Raw genomic sequence first — 17,256 nt, forward strand, 5'->3', positions numbered from 1 at the left:
TGCTAGGATTAAAGGCGTGTGCCACCACACCCAGCCTGGGACTCTAAGAGAAAATTAGGGGAGGGGGGAGGAAAAGTGGGTTCAACTTCAGTGATCCAGAGTGTAGTGGATACATACAGACTAATGTGACGTAGTAGACAACCGAGAAATAGTCCCCCCCACACACACAAATACACCCAACAGAGGGAGAGATGCCTTTTCAACAAATGGACAGACATCCTTAGGTTAAATCTGGAAGGAAGGAGGGGAAAAGCCAGAGAAAGCGGGTTTTGAGTTTGAGGCCAGCCTGAGCCTGGGCCTACAAAACCACCAAAACCAGCTGTGGGGGCTGGAGAGAAGGCTGGGCAGTGAAGAGCACCAGCACCAACTGCTCTTCCGAAGGACCTGAGTTCGATTCTCAGCACCCACATGGTGAGTCACAACCATAACTCCAGTTCCAGGGAGGAGCCAATGCCTCCTGGCCTCTGCAGGCACTAAGCATGTATGTGACGTACAGACATACATGCGGTCAAAACACTCACATGCATAAATTAAAAAAAAAAAAAAAAGCTGTGACCCAAGCCTTATTCATAGAAATATTAATTCAAAATGGAAAACAAGCTTACATGTAGAACAGAAACTCAAACTATTAGGGTTAAAGTTAGACAACTTCTGAGATTCTAGAACAGTCAGATATACTAAAAGCACAAAACAAAGTTTGGTAAAACGACTTTAATCACAATGAAAAACCTCTGTTCCCTGAGACCCTGCCGTAGAGCACAGCCTCACTGTTAGTATTCTGTTACTGTGAGCACACAACTGAGATGGGGAGCTCACAGGGGCCTGTGGGTGCCTGGTCCTTCCGGCCATGTACAGTACAAGGAGGGAGCACGTGCAGAGGCCTTCACCTCAGGGTCATCAGGGAGCAAAGGAGAGGAAGACGCCAAGGCCCCAACAACCCCTTTGAGGGCATGCCCCAATGACCGCAGGACTCACTTCAAGGGGATTAAGTCTTTAGTACACAGGCCTTAGGGGCACATTTCAGAACTAGACTAGAGCACTACAGAGCAAAATTTCTGCAAACCCAAAATCCAACAAAGGATTTTAGAATCTGAATATATGAAGAGTTCTCAGACCAAAAAAAAGGGAGGGGGGCAAATGAATGGGCGAAGAACACAGGCACGTCACCAAGGTGAAGACCTGAACAGATGCTTACTAATAGTGCTGGATTCTATCAGGAAAAACAGATGAGAACCACAGTGGTTCTGTTGGTCACCTGTCTAAATAGCTCAAGTAAAAACAATGACCGTTTGGAGGACTGAGAAACTGGATCGTTCCTACACTTCATGTAGGAACTGAGGCTTGCACACAGCTACTGCAAAAGGCCTGGCAGGCTCTCTTTCAATGATAAACAACCTAGCAACGGCACTCCTGGCACTTCCCCCAGAGTCAACACCAACATTCACACCGACATCTGTACATGAATGTTCATAGCAGCTTTATTTGGAAAAGGCCAAAAACTGGAAACAACCCAGATGTCCTTTGACAGGACAATGAATACACCATGGAATACCACTTGGCAAGAAAAGGGAATAAGCTGCTGGCACAATGACCTGGATCAGTCCCCAGAGAGCTATGCTGAGTGAAGAAGTCAGTCCCTAACGCCACACACTGCACGACCCCTCAAACAACACTCTTGAAATGACAAAATAAAAGAGATGAGGAACAGTCTAGTGGTTGCCAGGGCTTAGGGACGGGGCAGGTGGCTCTGAGTGGCAGTCCAGGGGGAACCCTGGTAGTGACAGGACAGTGGGTTAGACTTGGGCAGCAGTTACTCAGGTCTATACAGATGCCAGGTACCACCTGCACCAGTCCAGGCTTTGAGACTACATTACAGTTTGTAAGACAGGACCACTGAGGAAAGCCAGATAAAGGATGCATGGACTCTGCATCTTTCCAACTTCCTATGAATCTGCAATTACTATAAAATACAAAGTTAGGTAAAAAGGAAAACAATAGCTCTAAGTGCATCTTGGCATCCTGCCTTGGAATTCTGCAACAGAAAAGGACATTACTAGAAAAAAAAAGTAACATCCAAACCAAGCCTCCAGTTAAATAGTATGACACCAATGTTAACATTTTAATTTGGGTAACTGTAACAAGGTTATTTAACATGTTAACATCAGGGGATGCAGAGTAAAGGGCATATGGAACTCTTCTATGAATCTAAAACTATTTCAAGACCCTAACCCTGGTGTTCAAGGTGACTAAATCAGAAGCCCCAGAAGGGCCCAGGTAGCCAAGGTTCTAATTTGCCAGGTGATTCTGCAGCCAGAATTCTGAATTCTTTTCTGGAGAGAGATGATTTTTAAAGTATTTGCTTCCAACCTGAGTTTGTTCTTAGAGCATATTCCTTGAGAATACTTTCTTGGCAAGCATACCACTGTTCTCTTGGCCTGCAAGTCTCACTTACCAGGACCCACATTCTTTTGAGGAAGGTTCCAGAAATCCTCCCTCCCCAGCCCAATCAATCTATGGTCCCAGAGCCGGAACCGTGGAAGGAAAATGTAGGTACCCTGGAAGAGGAAACTTGTGCTTTCCGACCCCTGCATCTCAAAAACAACGTCCCTGGAGACGGAAAAGGGCACACAATTTGAAATATTTCAGATACAAGAAAACCTTGACTTCTCAGCAGGTGACAAGGAGGTACCAGGGTTACAAACAATCCTCCCCGATCGCTCTTCTCTACCCATTACGGCCACACATGTCCCCGGAGGCGTAAGACAAAAGTACAAGGCAGGTCCTCAACACTGACTTTTCAGCCATGCTGGGCAGGCCCCTGTGTCACTGGGCCAGCCTGCTCACGACTTCAGGAGTCAGAGAGGCTAACCTCCCTCCACAGGAGGGAGCAGAACTGGGGCACAGACTTATTGGGGAATCGTGCTTTTAGATTTGGCACATGGAAAAAACTGGGGTACGTGAATCAAAATATGGCATTGTAAGGGAAATAAAGAGGTACAGGACAGGGCCATAGACTTGACTCTCCATCCAGAGCCAGCACTCTTGGTTTGCTCATAAAGTGATGCCAACAACAGAGGGTTGGCCAATTAAAAGCAAAGTGAGACAGGCCAAGACCGTGTAAAGGCAGTAACTGCACCCACATGGCACCTGGCTCAGGGAGGTACAGACACTGTGCCGTTACAGTATCAGGGGAGAGGCTGGGCCCTGGGGACTAGAGATGATGCTGTTCCTTTCATCCCCCCAGAAACAGGCTTCTTCTGGAGGACCGCCCTGCCAGTCCTATCTCCTAAGGGAAGGCAGGGCCAGCTGAAGGCTCTGGCATTCAGGAGGCCCAGGACCCACATCTTATAATGGCCATCTAAAACGTGGCCAGAATCGGTGGGGGACAGGCTGGCATGAAGCTCCTGCTTGGCTCTCCCCAGCTCCCCACACGCTTGTCCATTTCCAGCTCAGGGCTGCCTGGCAAGCAGTTACACTCCTGGGTTCTGCCCAGGGCTCTTCTCCACTGGGACGTCAGGTCTGCTGTTGTTGGACCCTAAGGATAGGGGGAAAAAAGAATGGCATTCACAGTAGTCAAGGGGCAGGCTCTAGCAAAACCAAGTACTGAACCTTTAGGACAAAGAGACAGCCTGGACAGATGGGCCCTGGGACATCTCAGGAACCATCAAAGCAGTCAAGAACATGGTCAAGAGAGAAACCCACTCCAAGGACAGATGCCACCCATGAGGGACAAAGATGGGCTACTGACTTTTTTTGTCATTGGTTTGTGGGTCTGCCCCCTCCCCCACTTCTTTGGGGCAGCAGGGTTTGAGACAGGGTCTTATGCAGCCCAGGCTGACCTTAAATGTCAGCTCCTCCTACCTCCACCTCCCAAGAACTAGAATTACAGGCGTGTACCACCACAGCTGGCTTTGAAACTTAATTGTCTTTCTTTCATTCTTCACAGTCAGTCAGCTCTTCTGACATTTACCTTGGTGTGTACGTATAAACGTGTGAGGGTATGCACATGTCATGACGTGTATGGAGGTCAGAGGACAACCTGTGAAACTCGGTTCTTACCTTCCACCACATAGGTTCTGGGGACTGAACGTGGGTCACCGGCTTGACGGCAAGCATCTTACCCACAAAGCCATACTGCCAGCCCCTATTTTGTTTTGAGACAAAGTCTTGCTGGCTGGCTTGGAATTCACCATGCAGTGTGGAGTGACCTCAAACTCAAGGCAGTTCTCCTGCCTCACCCTCAGGGGTGCTGTGATTATAGGTGTAAGCCATGGCACCTAGGGAGTGCTATGTATTTTTGACTCTAGGGGCTCAGGCTGCTATGCTGGGCAAAAAGAAACTTCCGTAGATAATGAAGAACCCCTGTGCTACAAGGAAGCCGTATGTTCCAGGACTAACCAGGTGTGCCATGACCGCTTGTCTTCTAGAAAAAGTAAGTACTAGAAAAATAAAATACAGTACCCCTCCCAACTCCCCCACCAAGGGAAATGCACCCCAGCCTGGGGGAAGCGGTCTGTGGTGCCTGCCAACAGCTAAAGGATGGGAAAAGTAAATCAAAGAAAAAGGAAACAGATATTTACCTTGGTGTTTTCTTAAAACAAAAAATGCTCACTAGTCCACAGTCATTTATCAACTGCAGTTTCCAAATGTGCCAAAGAGGGAAAGGTCTACTGGGAAGGCTGAAGAGAGCGGAGAGAAGAGAGAAGAGGGACACGCTGTTGAGTGGCAGTGGGCCTCAGCTCCTCAGCACCACGCGGAAGGCTGGGGAGGGCTCTGGGCTACACAGGTGATGCTGAGGACCACAGAGGGACAGCACCCACCACAGGGCCGCACGGGTGAGGAGTCCAGGATCAGACTTTCAGTGAAGGGCCAAGTCACCTGCTCTGTCCCCGCTGCCACTCACAGCAGCCAGACAACCAAAGGGTGGACTCTAATAAAACCTCATTTATAAACTCTGGAACCTGGCCACATCAGGTTCCCACACCATAGCTGGCTGATCCCTGATGCAGGTTTGTTTGTTTTTCAGACAGGGTTTCTCTGTGTAGTCCTGGCTGTCCTGGAACTCACTACATAGACCAGGCTGGCCTTGAACTCAGAGATCCACCTGCCTCTACCTCCCGAGTGCTGGGATAAAAGGTGTGCACTGCCACCACCCGACCCAATCCCTGACATACGCCATTTAAAATTCTTGTACATTCCAAACATTTCAACAAGAGCACTTTCCTGCCAGGGATTCAGTGCCCAAATCCCCAGGGACTGAGTCTTCCTGCACTCGTTTAAACAGTGGCCCACCGAAACCAGCACTGTGCAGTAACACTAAACTCTTCGGGGACAGGGACAAACCCAGGGAGACCCCAGAGTCAGGCAAACCTCACTGGGGCACACATCAGGTCACCTAGGTAAAAACTGGCAAACAGGGCGGATAAAGCATTGTAAGGAAGAAATGACCCACAAGCCACAGTAAATTACTCTTTTTACAGGCCGGCCCAGAGAGCAGGCCAAGTCAAGAGGATGAAAACGTCTCCAGCTTCTCCAGGGACTAGAGGTATAGCTCAAATGGAAGAATGCTTGCCTAGTGTGTGCAAGGCTGTAAGTTCAATCCCCCCACCCCCCTCCCCCAGCACTTGGAAAGAAAGGCAAGCAAAGCAGGGAAAGGAAAGGAAAGGAGGGGGCAAAGGGGGGGGGGCAGAAGAGGGAAGGAGGGGACAATCCCTGACGGAGGACACGCTCCTAGGAGAACTGCCAATCTCAGATCACGTCTGTACCTTGAATACAGCCCCTGCAGTCTGAGTAGTGGTTGGAGCCAGAAGACACTCATGTTTTAAAAACGAGTCTTGGTAAGGCTAACGTGGTCATGTGAACTTCTGTTCTGGGGTATTCCACAAAAGGCCTTTCTGAAACTGACATTCCTACAGGGCATGCCTCAGCTGTCCCCTAGTAGTGCCTGGAGCCAGAGCAGAGCCCACAGGGGCTGAGTCATCACCGTGGCTCAGGGTCAAGGGTTTCTGTCCTTTGTACCTTCTGTCACCTCTTGATTAAAAAAGCGATTTCTACTGTAAAAACATGTTCGTGATATCAAGTGTGGGCCTCAGTGACCACGGCCCTAAGTCCCCAGGAGGCTGTCTAGGGCCCTCAAACCCTATTCCTCATCTATCAGACAAGCCCAGCAACTCCCACCTCTCAGGATGGTGGGCAGCTTCGCCAGGGAAGACGGGGTCGGCTCTAAGCATGCCTGCAGAGTAAATGCCCAGGAGGAACTTGGGTCCCTGGGGCGGCCAAGTGGAGCAAGGCAGAAGCCTGCATGCCTTCCAGAGCTACTTCTGAAGCTCAGCTTGGCAATCCGGAGCCTTATCCAGAGGCTACCCATAATGCAAACTGCCCCCCACCCAAGCGTGTTCTGCTTCCATTCTACAGAACCTCGCTATCAACATGTGCTGACCCAGCTCCACAGCAAGTGCTCCTTTGAGCCAGGGCCAAGGAAAAGCCAAATCTTGACTCTTTAAGTGACCTAACCCTGATCTTAAGTGGCCTGAGAGTTTCTACCCTGAACATCCCCCACTTATCGAGAACTAACTAAACCATCTCAAAGAGGCCACAGACAGAAAAGGCCGTCTGCTCTGTTTTGAGTGCCAGCTGACCGTGTGATCCAAGCTACTGCAGACAGTCCGAAGGAAAGGATGGGCAGAGAAACAGGAGGGTACAGACGGGGAGGAGAGAGCACACGCAGCGCAGTGGCAGGATTTCCTGTGACCCCTGGGCCCCAGCACTGCAGGATGTACCATGGGGGGGGGGGGGGGGGGCTTACCTGCTGTCTCAATGGACTTGTCACCAAGGAGCCTGGTCTGGCTGCCTGGGATGGCCTGGAGCTCAGCATTCTCTGGGGATGGAGGCAAGCTTTGGGCTCGGGAAGCCAGGAGTGCATTAAGGTACTGCAACCGTGTGATCTAGAGGATAAGAGAATGGAGAAATTACCCAGCAGGTGCAATCGCGAGATACGGACAGCAGAGCTCCCACCTCTGACCTGCACTAGACAGGCAGGACTTTAAACTGGCCGCGAGGGCAGAAAGCCTTTGAGCCACACGGTTTTCTTTTATGGCCAAGTGATTTTAAGATCTACAATGGAGATCAGGCACAAGGCCTCCAGAGAGGTGCAGACCCAGCAGTCCAGAGAGAAGGGGAGGTCCCACCATTCAGGATGTGAGCCTGTCTTTCTGTGCTGGGTTCACTCTCCATCTTCACAGTGACCAGCTGGACTCGCCCCTCGGGAGCACAAAGCCAGTTAAAGCAGCACCAACGTGCAGCCCAAAGTCACCTTAATGAGCTGCAGGTCAGAAAGGGCCCTCACGGTGTAGTCAGGACAGTATGCGGAGGGGCGGGTACTCTCGGGTGGTTCAGGCTGCGGGTCGTGGCGGATGAGCTGGCGTGAAGACACGGGGGACTGGTGAGCTACGGAGGAAATAATCAGAGACGGCGAAGGCAGTGGGATCAGTGCACAGCCTCCAGTGCCTGCCCTTGAAGTCCCCTTGGAGAGGGAGGGGTGGGTGGGGACATGGAAGACCACGACGAAGCCACCCTGGAACGTTTGCGGGGATCCAGTGGCTACCAAGATAAACAAGGCAGAAGTGCTGCTCCGCCCTCTACACTGCCTAGACAGGAAGCCCCTCCTGGGACAGAGACACAGGCTCCAGGGAAGCCTGTGTCCTGGGCACTTAGACCTTCCGCAGCATCCGGAGCGTCAGGGGCAGCTGACCACAACCATGACCACAACCCCCAAAGGGGCCCTGGCTTACCTGAAGACGGAGCTGCCAGGGCGGACACTCCATAGTATGTGAAGGCCCCATTCTCGAACCTCAGGCCCTCTTTTCCAATCTCCACCTCGACCCTGCCCTGGGAGGAGGACAGAAGCGGACAGGTTATCTCTCCCGTCTCGAGAGGACAGGAGGAACCTCAGCCCCAGGTGTTTATTGAGGGTGCCTGTCTGGATAGCTCTCTCTCCAGGTCTGAGGACGTGGGAGGCTTCGGGTCTGGGCAGCCGTGGTTACCTGCAGGATGAGAATGAAGTAGTCCACCGGCTGGCTGCGCTGGTACAAGTAATGGTGTGTGGCCAGGCGGTTGTTCTCATCAAACTTCACCTCCTGGTTGACACTGGGATGCTTCAGCAGATACAGCAAGACTTTCTCGGAGATTCGCATTGGGCTGAACACATCCACCTCTGCCCCGCGGTGGGAGAAAGGGACAGTGTCCACTGGGGCCCAAGTGGCCTGTCATCACACCTGCCTCCTGCTGCCTCCTGGGCTCTCCCAGTGGTCCCTGGGCTGCGGCAATCCACACAAGAGAGCCAAGCAGGGCATACCACACAGGGCCAGATGAAGTGCCCAGAACACGTCTTATCAGGAGACACCCACTAGCTCTGCAGAGGGAAGCAGATGCTCTTCGGGAGCCTCCAGCTCACTAGGAGCCAAGCTGGCGTCTGGTCTGGGTGGTTTCTTGACCCTCTGGGTGGTGAGACCAGGGGCAAGGACCACCCTTCACCCTCACCTCGGGAAAGGAAGCGCTGGGTGGCCAGGAGCAGTTGAGGCGAGATTTTTACTTTATATTCATCATCAGACACCTTGAATAAGGAGAATTCCTCCTTCCGCTTGAGAGGGGTGCTCAGGGCAACAGTCTTTTTCCTCACCTTGGTGTCTGTAGAGGCAGTGAAAAGATAGCATGGGTGGATATCAGCACCCAATTATGACCACAAACAGAGCAAACAGCCCTGTTACCCACTCTTTCCTTCCAAGGTCCAGGGATTTTAGGGGATCCCCAAGGAAGCATCCTTGGCACTGCTCCCTGCAAGACACTCAGCTGCCACGCCCACCACATGACAATCCCAGTGCCTAGGACAGAGGAGGCAACAGCCCATATGCATTTCCAGCCATGCCCAGAGGAAGTCTGGCTCTCCTGCAGAAGAGAACGCTGCTGTGGAGATCCTTCAGGTACAAGTGCCTGAAGATCACCCACGGCAGATGGCAGCAGCTACCCTGGTGACCCTCCCTCCACTGGCTCAGGAACGGAAGCGAAGACACAGACACGGCAGTGCGGGGGTCTCAAGAAGCCACGTGAGGCCCCAGCTATCAAGTATGGGCTCTGTGCCTGCCCCACAGAGTTGGCCATCGAAGGAAGACACAATCAAAGGTCCCACGGCTGTCTGCTGTAGAAGACCTGCTCAGTAGCTGGTCAAGAATGTTTTGGTTGTTTTTTTTTTGAGACAGGGTCTACCTACTACATATCCTCTGTTGGCCAGGAACTCAGAGATCTACCTGCCTCTGCCTCGCTGGGATTAAAGGCACGTGGATTTTTTTTTTTAACCTGTGTGGTGCAGGTGACCAAACTCAGCCCCATTCGAGCTGGACAAATACTCTACCACGGAGCTTCACATCCAATTCAAAGAATACATCAAGGAGCTGTGCACAAAAGAATGTGGGCCAGCAAAAGCAGCAGAAAGACCCGGGCCCGTCAAGGGCAGACACTTCTTCCAGTGATGGAGGGCTCTTACAAAGCCCTCTGCTCACTCGGGGGGCCACGAACGTCAACAATGGGATGGATGGTCTGCATGGCTTGTGTGGAGGGGCAACACTGGCCCATACCACAGTAGGGAAGATGAGGTCTGGCTGGAGCTCTAGACACTGTTCAGCAGCATGAAGGCCCACTGGCCTCTGATGCAGATGCTCCAGAGGCTGCAGGAAGGGCTGTGAGTTAGAGGACAACAGTCAGACTCACGGTAGTCTTCAGACTCATCCAGGATCTCAGACCTGATGATCTCCTCGATGACGTCCTCCAGTGTGACCAAGCCCAGCACCTCGTAGAAGGGGTCACAATCACCTTCGTTGTTCACCTTCTGAACGATGGCCAGGTGCGACTTCCCTGTAGGAGGGACACTTATTTGCAGTGTGTAGGGACCTCCCAGGTTTCCTTGCACCAAAGGACAGAAGATGCTTGTACTGGCCACCCCACACCCTTTCCTCTGCACACTAGCAAGGCACACAAGGGCCTCCCTCACACCTGCTACACAAGCACGCTACCCCCTCCTGAGCTATATCCTCAGCCCTCTTTTTACTGCCCCCTCCACTTTGGTTTTTTGAGACAGGGTTTCTCTGTGTAGCCCTAGCTTTCCTGGAACTCGCTCCGTAGACCAGGCAATCCTCAAACTCACAGAGATCCGCCTGTCTCTGCCTCCCAAGTGCTGGGGTTAAAGGCATGCGCCACTACCACCTGGGCTGATTTTATTTTATTTTTCTATTCATTTACCTGATTTTATTTTTTTTATTTTTTTAAAGATTTATTTATTTATTATGTATACAGTGTTCTGTCTGCACATATCCCTGCAGGCCAGAAGAGGGCACCAGATCTCATTACAGATGGTTGTAAGCCACCATGTGGTTGCTGGGAATTGAACTCAGGACCTTTGGAAGAGCAAGCAGTGCTCTTAACCTCTGAGCCATCTCTCCAGCCCCCTGATTTTATTTTTAAGACAGAATTTCAAGTTGGGCGGTGGTGGCGCACACCTTTAATCCCAGCACTTGGGAGGCAGAGGCAGGTGGATCTCTGAGTTCGAGACCAGCCTGGGCTAGACTGAGTTCCAGGAAAGGCACAAAGCTACACAGAGAAACCATCTCAAAAAACCAAAAAAAAAGACAGGGTTTCATTACTGTAGCCTATGTTGGCCTGGCAATCACAATGCTCCTGCCTCAGTCTCAGGAGTACTGAGATCAAGTGCACAACACTGTACTTAGCTCTCCTCTTTTGTTTCTTGAGGAAGTCTCACTATGCAATCCAGGCTGGCCTGGGCTTTGTGACCCCAAGAGGACAGACATGCATCCTCAGCAGGTTTTCCCAATTCTGAAAGCTGCCCTTCAGGGGTCTTCCGGAGGATGGGGCTGAGTAAGGGTGGGCATTTAGAATCCGCAGTATGTCAAGAGGAAGAGCTAGAGCTGGCACATGCCACCTTGCTCCTGTGTCTTTCTCATTCAATTTCCTGTCTGGCTGATTTAGTGAGGACAGAAAAGTTTGGGAAAAAAAAACCAACTCTTACAGGGTTGGCAAATGTTGGGGAGACTTCAGATATTTACTTGGGGTTACATAAGTATTTTCCACCCATAAAACTTTATATCTATTTGAAAGACAGAGTACAAGCTATGTATATAATTTAAAATCTTTTAGTTAACATTTTAACACTATATGATATCCAATATAGCTAAAGTATCATTTCAACGTGTAACCAACACAGAAACATAATATATACTTTACACCTCTTTTTACATTTTATAACACACCCCTGAAACCTGGTGTATATGTGCTTAACACTTGCAGCCTACCACAACCCCGAAGAGGGTCCACTCAAAGGCTCTAGAGTCATAGGTGGGCTACGGGTCACAGGATGGAGACAGGCAGGTCTGAGACAAGGCAATGAGTACACACATGCCTAGTACTAGTGAAGAATGGTCCAGACCTACATGAGGGCTATGTGCTCCCAGGATCTTTTGGAGAAAATGCCCAGGCCTTTTCACGAATCATGAAATATTTACCAAATAAGGCCTCTTTCTTCAGGGGAGGCTCTAAATGCCCCAGGAAAAGATTAAAGCCTCCCAGGAGGAAAAGGCCAGGTACCCCCGACAACTGCTCACTCTACTGAGTCAGAGGCACTGGGTCAAAGTGCCAGGTTTCTAAACTCCTTCCGATCCTTGGCGATAGCGCTGGAACCGGCTCAAGCTAGCAGGCAGGTGCCATTTCCACAGGGCTGCTCTGCCGTGGAATACAAACCTGTGAGGCCACGCGGGGAGGGTCAAGAGTGCAACATGCAAGTTTGGGATCCTCAGACCCCAAGCCTGGGTTCTAAAAGGCCACTCAGAGCAGGGAAACCTCAATGCAGCTCCCTCCTCCCAAGAGTGAGTCCCTCTGACAAAGCCCGAACAGAAAGAATTAACTGCTTCTGTGCTCTCAAAGTTCTCTGAAAAAGACTCACAATTCTGGAACCTGTTGCAACAGGATGGTTCAATAATGGGAGAAGTCCCTGGCCATAGGAATACGTAAGACAGAGAGCTTGGAGGGACTGTTTGTCCCCACTGGACAGGACATGGCGAAGGAAGGCCATCCACATTCATTCTCCCAGTTACTCCTCAGCCCCAGACCCACAGATCAAGGGCAGAACTCAGTGGCAGAGTGCTTGACTAGTATGTGCATGGCTCTGGGTTCCTTCCCAAGCACTTGGGAGGAAAAAAGCCTAAGTCATCCTCATTGCTGACCTCTCTTAGAAGGTGGTCTGTTCTCTTAGCTCTCAGGAGTCTCTAAACTTCTGGTTCCTCTTACTTCTGTGCTCCAGCCTGTTCCTGGCATCTTTTCCAGCCCCTCCTCCTGCATGCTTTGGGTCCCCAGGGCTCAGGCTCCCTGTACCACTCCTGTAGGTAGCTCAGGAGATAGATTTCTTCTACGCTGACATTCAGGTCTTCTCCTCCCCTTCAGTCTTTTGTTTGCGGTTCCTATCAGTCGCCAGCTAGGAATCTGCTCCTTGGCACACAAATTCCAATGTAAGGAAACACTCACCTGCTCCTGGCTCCAGCCCTTAAGGAAGCCAATACTGTATCACACAGGAAGACACCTAGGCTCCAATACGAACAAACGACTTCTGGCTCCCCAGCCCTAGCCAAGCAGCAAATGTCTACCTCCTAATGCCTCCCTGGTCACCTCCTCAAGCCAATGTGACACATTACTTGGGTTCCCCACACCACTGTTGCCCACATCAGCCACTGATCAGTAAAAACACGCAAGACAATCTGGGTGTAGGATACACCCAGCTCTTTAGTCTGAGCAGGGGGTGGCAGAAGCAGGTGGATCTGAGTTCAAGGCCAGCCAAAGCTACATAGTGAGACCCTGCCTCAAAAAACAAAACCACCCACACAGTGCTGCTCCTGGCTCATAACCCTGTTGATCAAAGCCATGTCCATAATGCAATACACAAACAAGCACTCCACTCATCTTGCTTCTGTGAACATTTTCTTAAAATATATTTATTTTTATTTTATGAGCATTGGTGTTTTACCTGCATGTATATGTCTGTGCGAGGGTATCAGATCCCCTGGAACTGGAGTTATAGACAGTTGTGAGCTGTCATGTGGGTGCTGGGAAGTGAACCCAGGTCCTTTGGAAGGGCAGTCAATGCTCTTAACTGCTGAGCCATCTCTCTAGCCCCACCTCTGTGAACATTTTAACTAAATGAAAAACGGCTCTCATCAACCTCATCCTTAACATCATTACCAACTCCTAAAGCTTAAATTCAGTTCTATCCAGACAGGGACAACCCTTACACCGCCACTGTCCCAAATCTGTGACACTGACAGCGTGTAAACATCAAAGCACAGGTCCAGCCGCAATGGGACACTACAGTGAACACTTCCTTGCCCACCTCTCTCCCACCTATCCCACATGGCTTCAAATTCACAATCCTCCTGCCTCTGTCCTCAGCTGGGACGTTTCTTTCCTATTGACAGGTCAACCAGAGCTTGCTCTGGCAAGGCATATGCCACTGCCCTTGATGTGCAGGAACAATTTAAAGACCTTAATAACGAGAGTTTGGGACATCAGAGGGACAATGGTGGCCTCTATATGACCCTCCTAAAAGGAAGGCTTGTGACTATTCTGGAAGAAATGGGGCCTTATACTTCCAGGTTCACCCTAAAGGCTAACTCACTGGAGCTGACAGACACTATCTCAGGAATGACAGTCACGAGACTCACAAGCATGCCAGACCGAAGTCTCTCGTCTTTGATAAACGAACAGAGCAAGATCGACTCAGCAATCTTCCTACAACCTGGGAACTCAAAGCAGGCAGGGACAGGCCAGAACCCTGCTGGCTGCCTCCCACACCATGAGAAGTGCCTTGCTTTAGGGTGACAGCAGCCCAGATGGACCCTACCCTCCCTGTGAAGAGGCTGCAGGACCGAGTTCTAGGAATAGGCCAGGACACATCTGAGAGGTCCTCCAACAGCCCCGTCAGAGATGCTCATTCAAGCCTCCCACTCAGCCATTCATGATCTACACACAGGTCTCCCGCAAAGACAAAGGGAGACTGGCATGCAGAGTGCCCGTCAGAGTCTGGCACACGCTGCACTCAATACAAGAGTAGTGTGCTCATTGCCAAGAGCTGCCTCTTGTACTGACGGTCCAGGGGCTGAGTGGACCTGGGGCCAGAAGATTTGCCAGTTCAAAGGGGTTTTGCTCCATCCGCCACTTCTTATCATGCAGCTTAGTCCACCTAGAGCCCTGGTGTACATCCACCCCTACCCTCCAAGGAAGGGTATCTGGTGGGCAAGGAACACCCAGGCTCTGGAGAGCACCCCAAGGATGACGGTAGAGTGCTATAGAGGAACCCACATTATTTTGGTTGTAGTTTTGGCCCCTCTTCCCCCCCCCCAGGATTTCTCTGTGTAGCCCTGACTGTCCTCAAACTCAGAGATCCATCTGCCTCTGCCTTCCCCAAGTGCTGGGATTAAAGGTGCGCGCCACCAGTGCCGCTAGGAATCCACATGTTAACATTTGGAGAGCCTCACGGTTTTTACTATCAACCTTAACAGATGGGACCTGGGTTTCAGGTCACCTATGGTGAGCCACCCGCCATATGGGTTCAGTTCCCAGCACTCATATAATGCCTCACAACCATCCATAACTCCAGTTCCAGGGGATCCAAAGCCCTCTTCCAACCTTCTCAGGCATCAGACATGCAAAACACTCATACACATAAGTAAATCCTAAAAAAAAAAAAAAAAAAAAAATTTAAAAAGCTGCTTAAACAAACCAGTGAAAGGAGTTGGTGAAAAATGTAGAGTTAAGGGAGAATCCCAGAGACCTTAGGTGAAAAAGGGGAGCATGGAAATAGAAATGGGGGGTGTGGCTTAGGGGAAGAGCACTTGCCTTCCCTGAAAAAACAATTTAAACAAAAGGGAGGAAGCTGGAGAGATGGCTCAGTGCTTAAAGAGCATTGGAGGACCCAGGATTCAGTTCCCGGCACCTACAGGCCGGCTAGCAACTGTCTGTAACTCCAGTACCAAGGAACCCCTCCCCCTCTTCTGGCTTCTGGAGGAACTGCATGCACGTGGTTCACAGATATAATACATGCAAACACTCATACACATAAAAATAAAAATCTGAAGGAAAAAAAAACTTTAAGGGAAAAAAGCAGGAAGGGAAATTAAATTATTCATGATGTTGCTTTCAACGACATTAAATGAAAGTTTTCTCAGTACCTGTAGAAAAGTATTTATGAGTCCCTTCCTTGTCCTGCAACCTAGAAGGGTCAGGAAACATCACAGGTCCTGCTAATTTAATGTTAAATAGGCGAAGATAACCATTTCCAGTTACCTTATCCTTTTGACATCCTTTTAGTTACTATCCAAGAATCTGGGTGAGCTTGGAAGCCCAAGTGCACAGAGACGGCTCAGGACAAAGGAACCTCTGGGGTTAGAGCCAAGCAGACATGCTTGCTGCCAATGAGGGGAGAGGGACCGCGGGAGGCTTTTATTCATTCATTTAGCTTTGAGACATAATCTTTAGCCCAGACTGGCTTCCATCTTTCTAAGTAGGTAGGCCACTACCTGGGTTTATGTAGTGACTCAGAGCTTTGTGTATGTTAGGCAAACACTGAGCTACATCTTCACTTTTTTTTTTTTTTTTTTTAAATAAATAGAGTCTTACTACATAACCCAGGCTGGCCTGGAACCACCTTCCGATCCTCCTGCACCAGACACACAGCACTTCCTTCCCGCGTCTAAAAGTCGGTCTTTAAATATTTCCAAAGGTCACTCCCAGATTCAAGGCCATCACTTTCTGGGAAAGGTCAAGTCTTAGTGCCTCTCTGGAGGGGTGAGACCCTCTCTCCACCAGGGACAGCACCTTACCTCGCTTGAACTCTTCCAGAACGGCGTCCAATTTGGTGTCGTTGAAGACGAAGTGGAGCGGATGGTTGTAGAAGCGGGTGATGGTGCTGAGCGGCGTGCAGTCCTCAGGGTCCACGAAGGCCAAGTCTTTGAGGTACAGTATGTCCACGATGTTGGAGCGCTCCTCCTCGTACACGGGGATGCGCGTGTGGCCGCTCTGCATGATACTGGCTAGGACGCCGAAGTCCAGGACCGCGCCCGAGTCCAGCATAAAGCAGTCTTCGAGGGGCGTGAGCACGTCCTCCACGGTCCGGTAGCGCAGGACGCCCTTGCTCAGATCGCTGTAGGGGTCGCCGCCGCCGCGCGCCAGCTCCAGCACGCGCTCACGCAGACGCCCCGGCCGCGCTGCCAGCTCCAGCAGCTGGCCCACCGGCAGCGCCACGGGCAAGGTGAGCAGCACCGCCAGGCGGCTGAGGCCCAGCGCGCGCGGCGCCAGCGCCAGCGCCCAGCGGCCGCTCACAGCCACCGGCAGCACCTCGCCCACCAGGAACACCAGCCCCGCGCAGCCCAGCACCGCGGGCACGGCGCGCTGGCCCACCGCTCGGTACAGCAGCACCGCCAGGGCCGCCTGCGCCAGGCTGGCCAGCAGCAGCAGCGCGCCCAGGGCGCAGCCGGCCCAGCGCCGCGCAGGTTCCAGGCGCCGCGCAGCCGCGCGCTCCGCCTCCGAGCCGCTCTCGCGCAGCACCTGCACCTCGGCCGGCGCCAGCGCCAGAGCGCTCAGCTGCAGGCCGCGCGCCACGGCCGCCAGGGCCAGCAACCCGGCCGCCCCCAGCCCCAGCGCCCAGGGCGGCGCCGCCTCCTCGGCTGCCCCGCCGCCCGGCTCCACGCGCACCGCCAGCAGCGCGGAGCGCGGGCGCCCGGCCTCGGTGCGCAGGCGCAGCAGGGCACGCCACTCGCCCGTCGGGGCGGCCGCCTCCTCGGGCTCCGTGGCCCGCCCGCCCTCGGGGCAGCCTGCACCCTCCGTGGCCACCCAGGTCCAGGAGCTGTTGCCTAAGCCGGAGCAGAAGAGTCGCAAGCAGAAAGTGGCCTCCGGCGCTGCCCTTCCGCGCAGCGAGCCGGCGCCCGGCGCGCTGTCCTCCTCCATGCAGAAGCCCAGCAGTCCCGCTCCCGGCGCCGCCTCCCCCGCGGTGCTGCCCAGACAGAGCGCGGCAAGCACCCAGCCCAGCCAACCCGCCACAGCCGCAGCCGCCGCCGCCGCCATGGCCTGCTACCCCTTCTGGGCCTCAGGCGCAGCCTACCCTACTCACCCGCGCCTCTGTCGCCGCGGCCAATCGGAGCAGGCCTTCGT

General features: G+C 52.2%; 1 protein-coding gene across 2 annotated transcripts; it reads right to left on the reverse strand.

The window, feature by feature from the left end:
* Nucleotides 1–1,460: 1,460 nt before the first annotated feature.
* Cnnm3 (cyclin and CBS domain divalent metal cation transport mediator 3) lies at nt 1,461–17,205 on the reverse strand. 2 transcript variants are annotated; one of them, XM_052745155.1, is made up of 9 exons: nt 15,930–17,204; nt 9,763–9,906; nt 8,539–8,685; nt 8,043–8,212; nt 7,791–7,887; nt 7,313–7,446; nt 6,806–6,944; nt 4,581–4,679; nt 1,461–3,535 (listed from the first exon to the last, which is right to left on the reverse strand). In XM_052745155.1, exons 1-8 carry the CDS (start codon nt 17,167–17,169, stop codon nt 4,630–4,632), a joined length of 2,121 nt encoding a protein of 706 aa, XP_052601115.1. In that variant the 5' UTR covers nt 17,170–17,204; the 3' UTR covers nt 1,461–3,535; nt 4,581–4,629. The 2 variants fall into 2 exon arrangements, with proteins under 2 accessions (XP_052601115.1, XP_052601114.1); XM_052745154.1 differs by lacking the exon at nt 4,581–4,679 and having other exon boundaries at nt 15,930–17,205.
* Between the last annotated feature and the right edge of the window lie 51 nt (nt 17,206–17,256).

This window comes from Peromyscus californicus, unplaced genomic scaffold, assembly GCF_007827085.1.
Source record: "Peromyscus californicus insignis strain IS unplaced genomic scaffold, ASM782708v3 Scaffold_19__1_contigs__length_69161282, whole genome shotgun sequence".
NCBI lineage: Eukaryota > Metazoa > Chordata > Mammalia > Rodentia > Cricetidae > Peromyscus > Peromyscus californicus.

Bases quoted from the DNA above. Each gene is read 5' to 3' on its own strand.
- Cnnm3 (XM_052745154.1), bottom strand. From the start codon at position 17,169: ATGGCGGCGGCGGCGGCTGCGGCTGTGGCGGGTTGGCTGGGCTGGGTG. The intron at 6,945-7,312 runs GTGACTTTGGGC...CTTATCCTCTAG, and splicing joins CTGACCTGCAGCTCATTAAG to ATCACACGGTTGCAGTACCT. The intron at 3,536-6,805 runs GTAAGCCCCCCC...CCCTATCCTTAG, and splicing joins CAAGTCCATTGAGACAGCAG to GGTCCAACAACAGCAGACCT.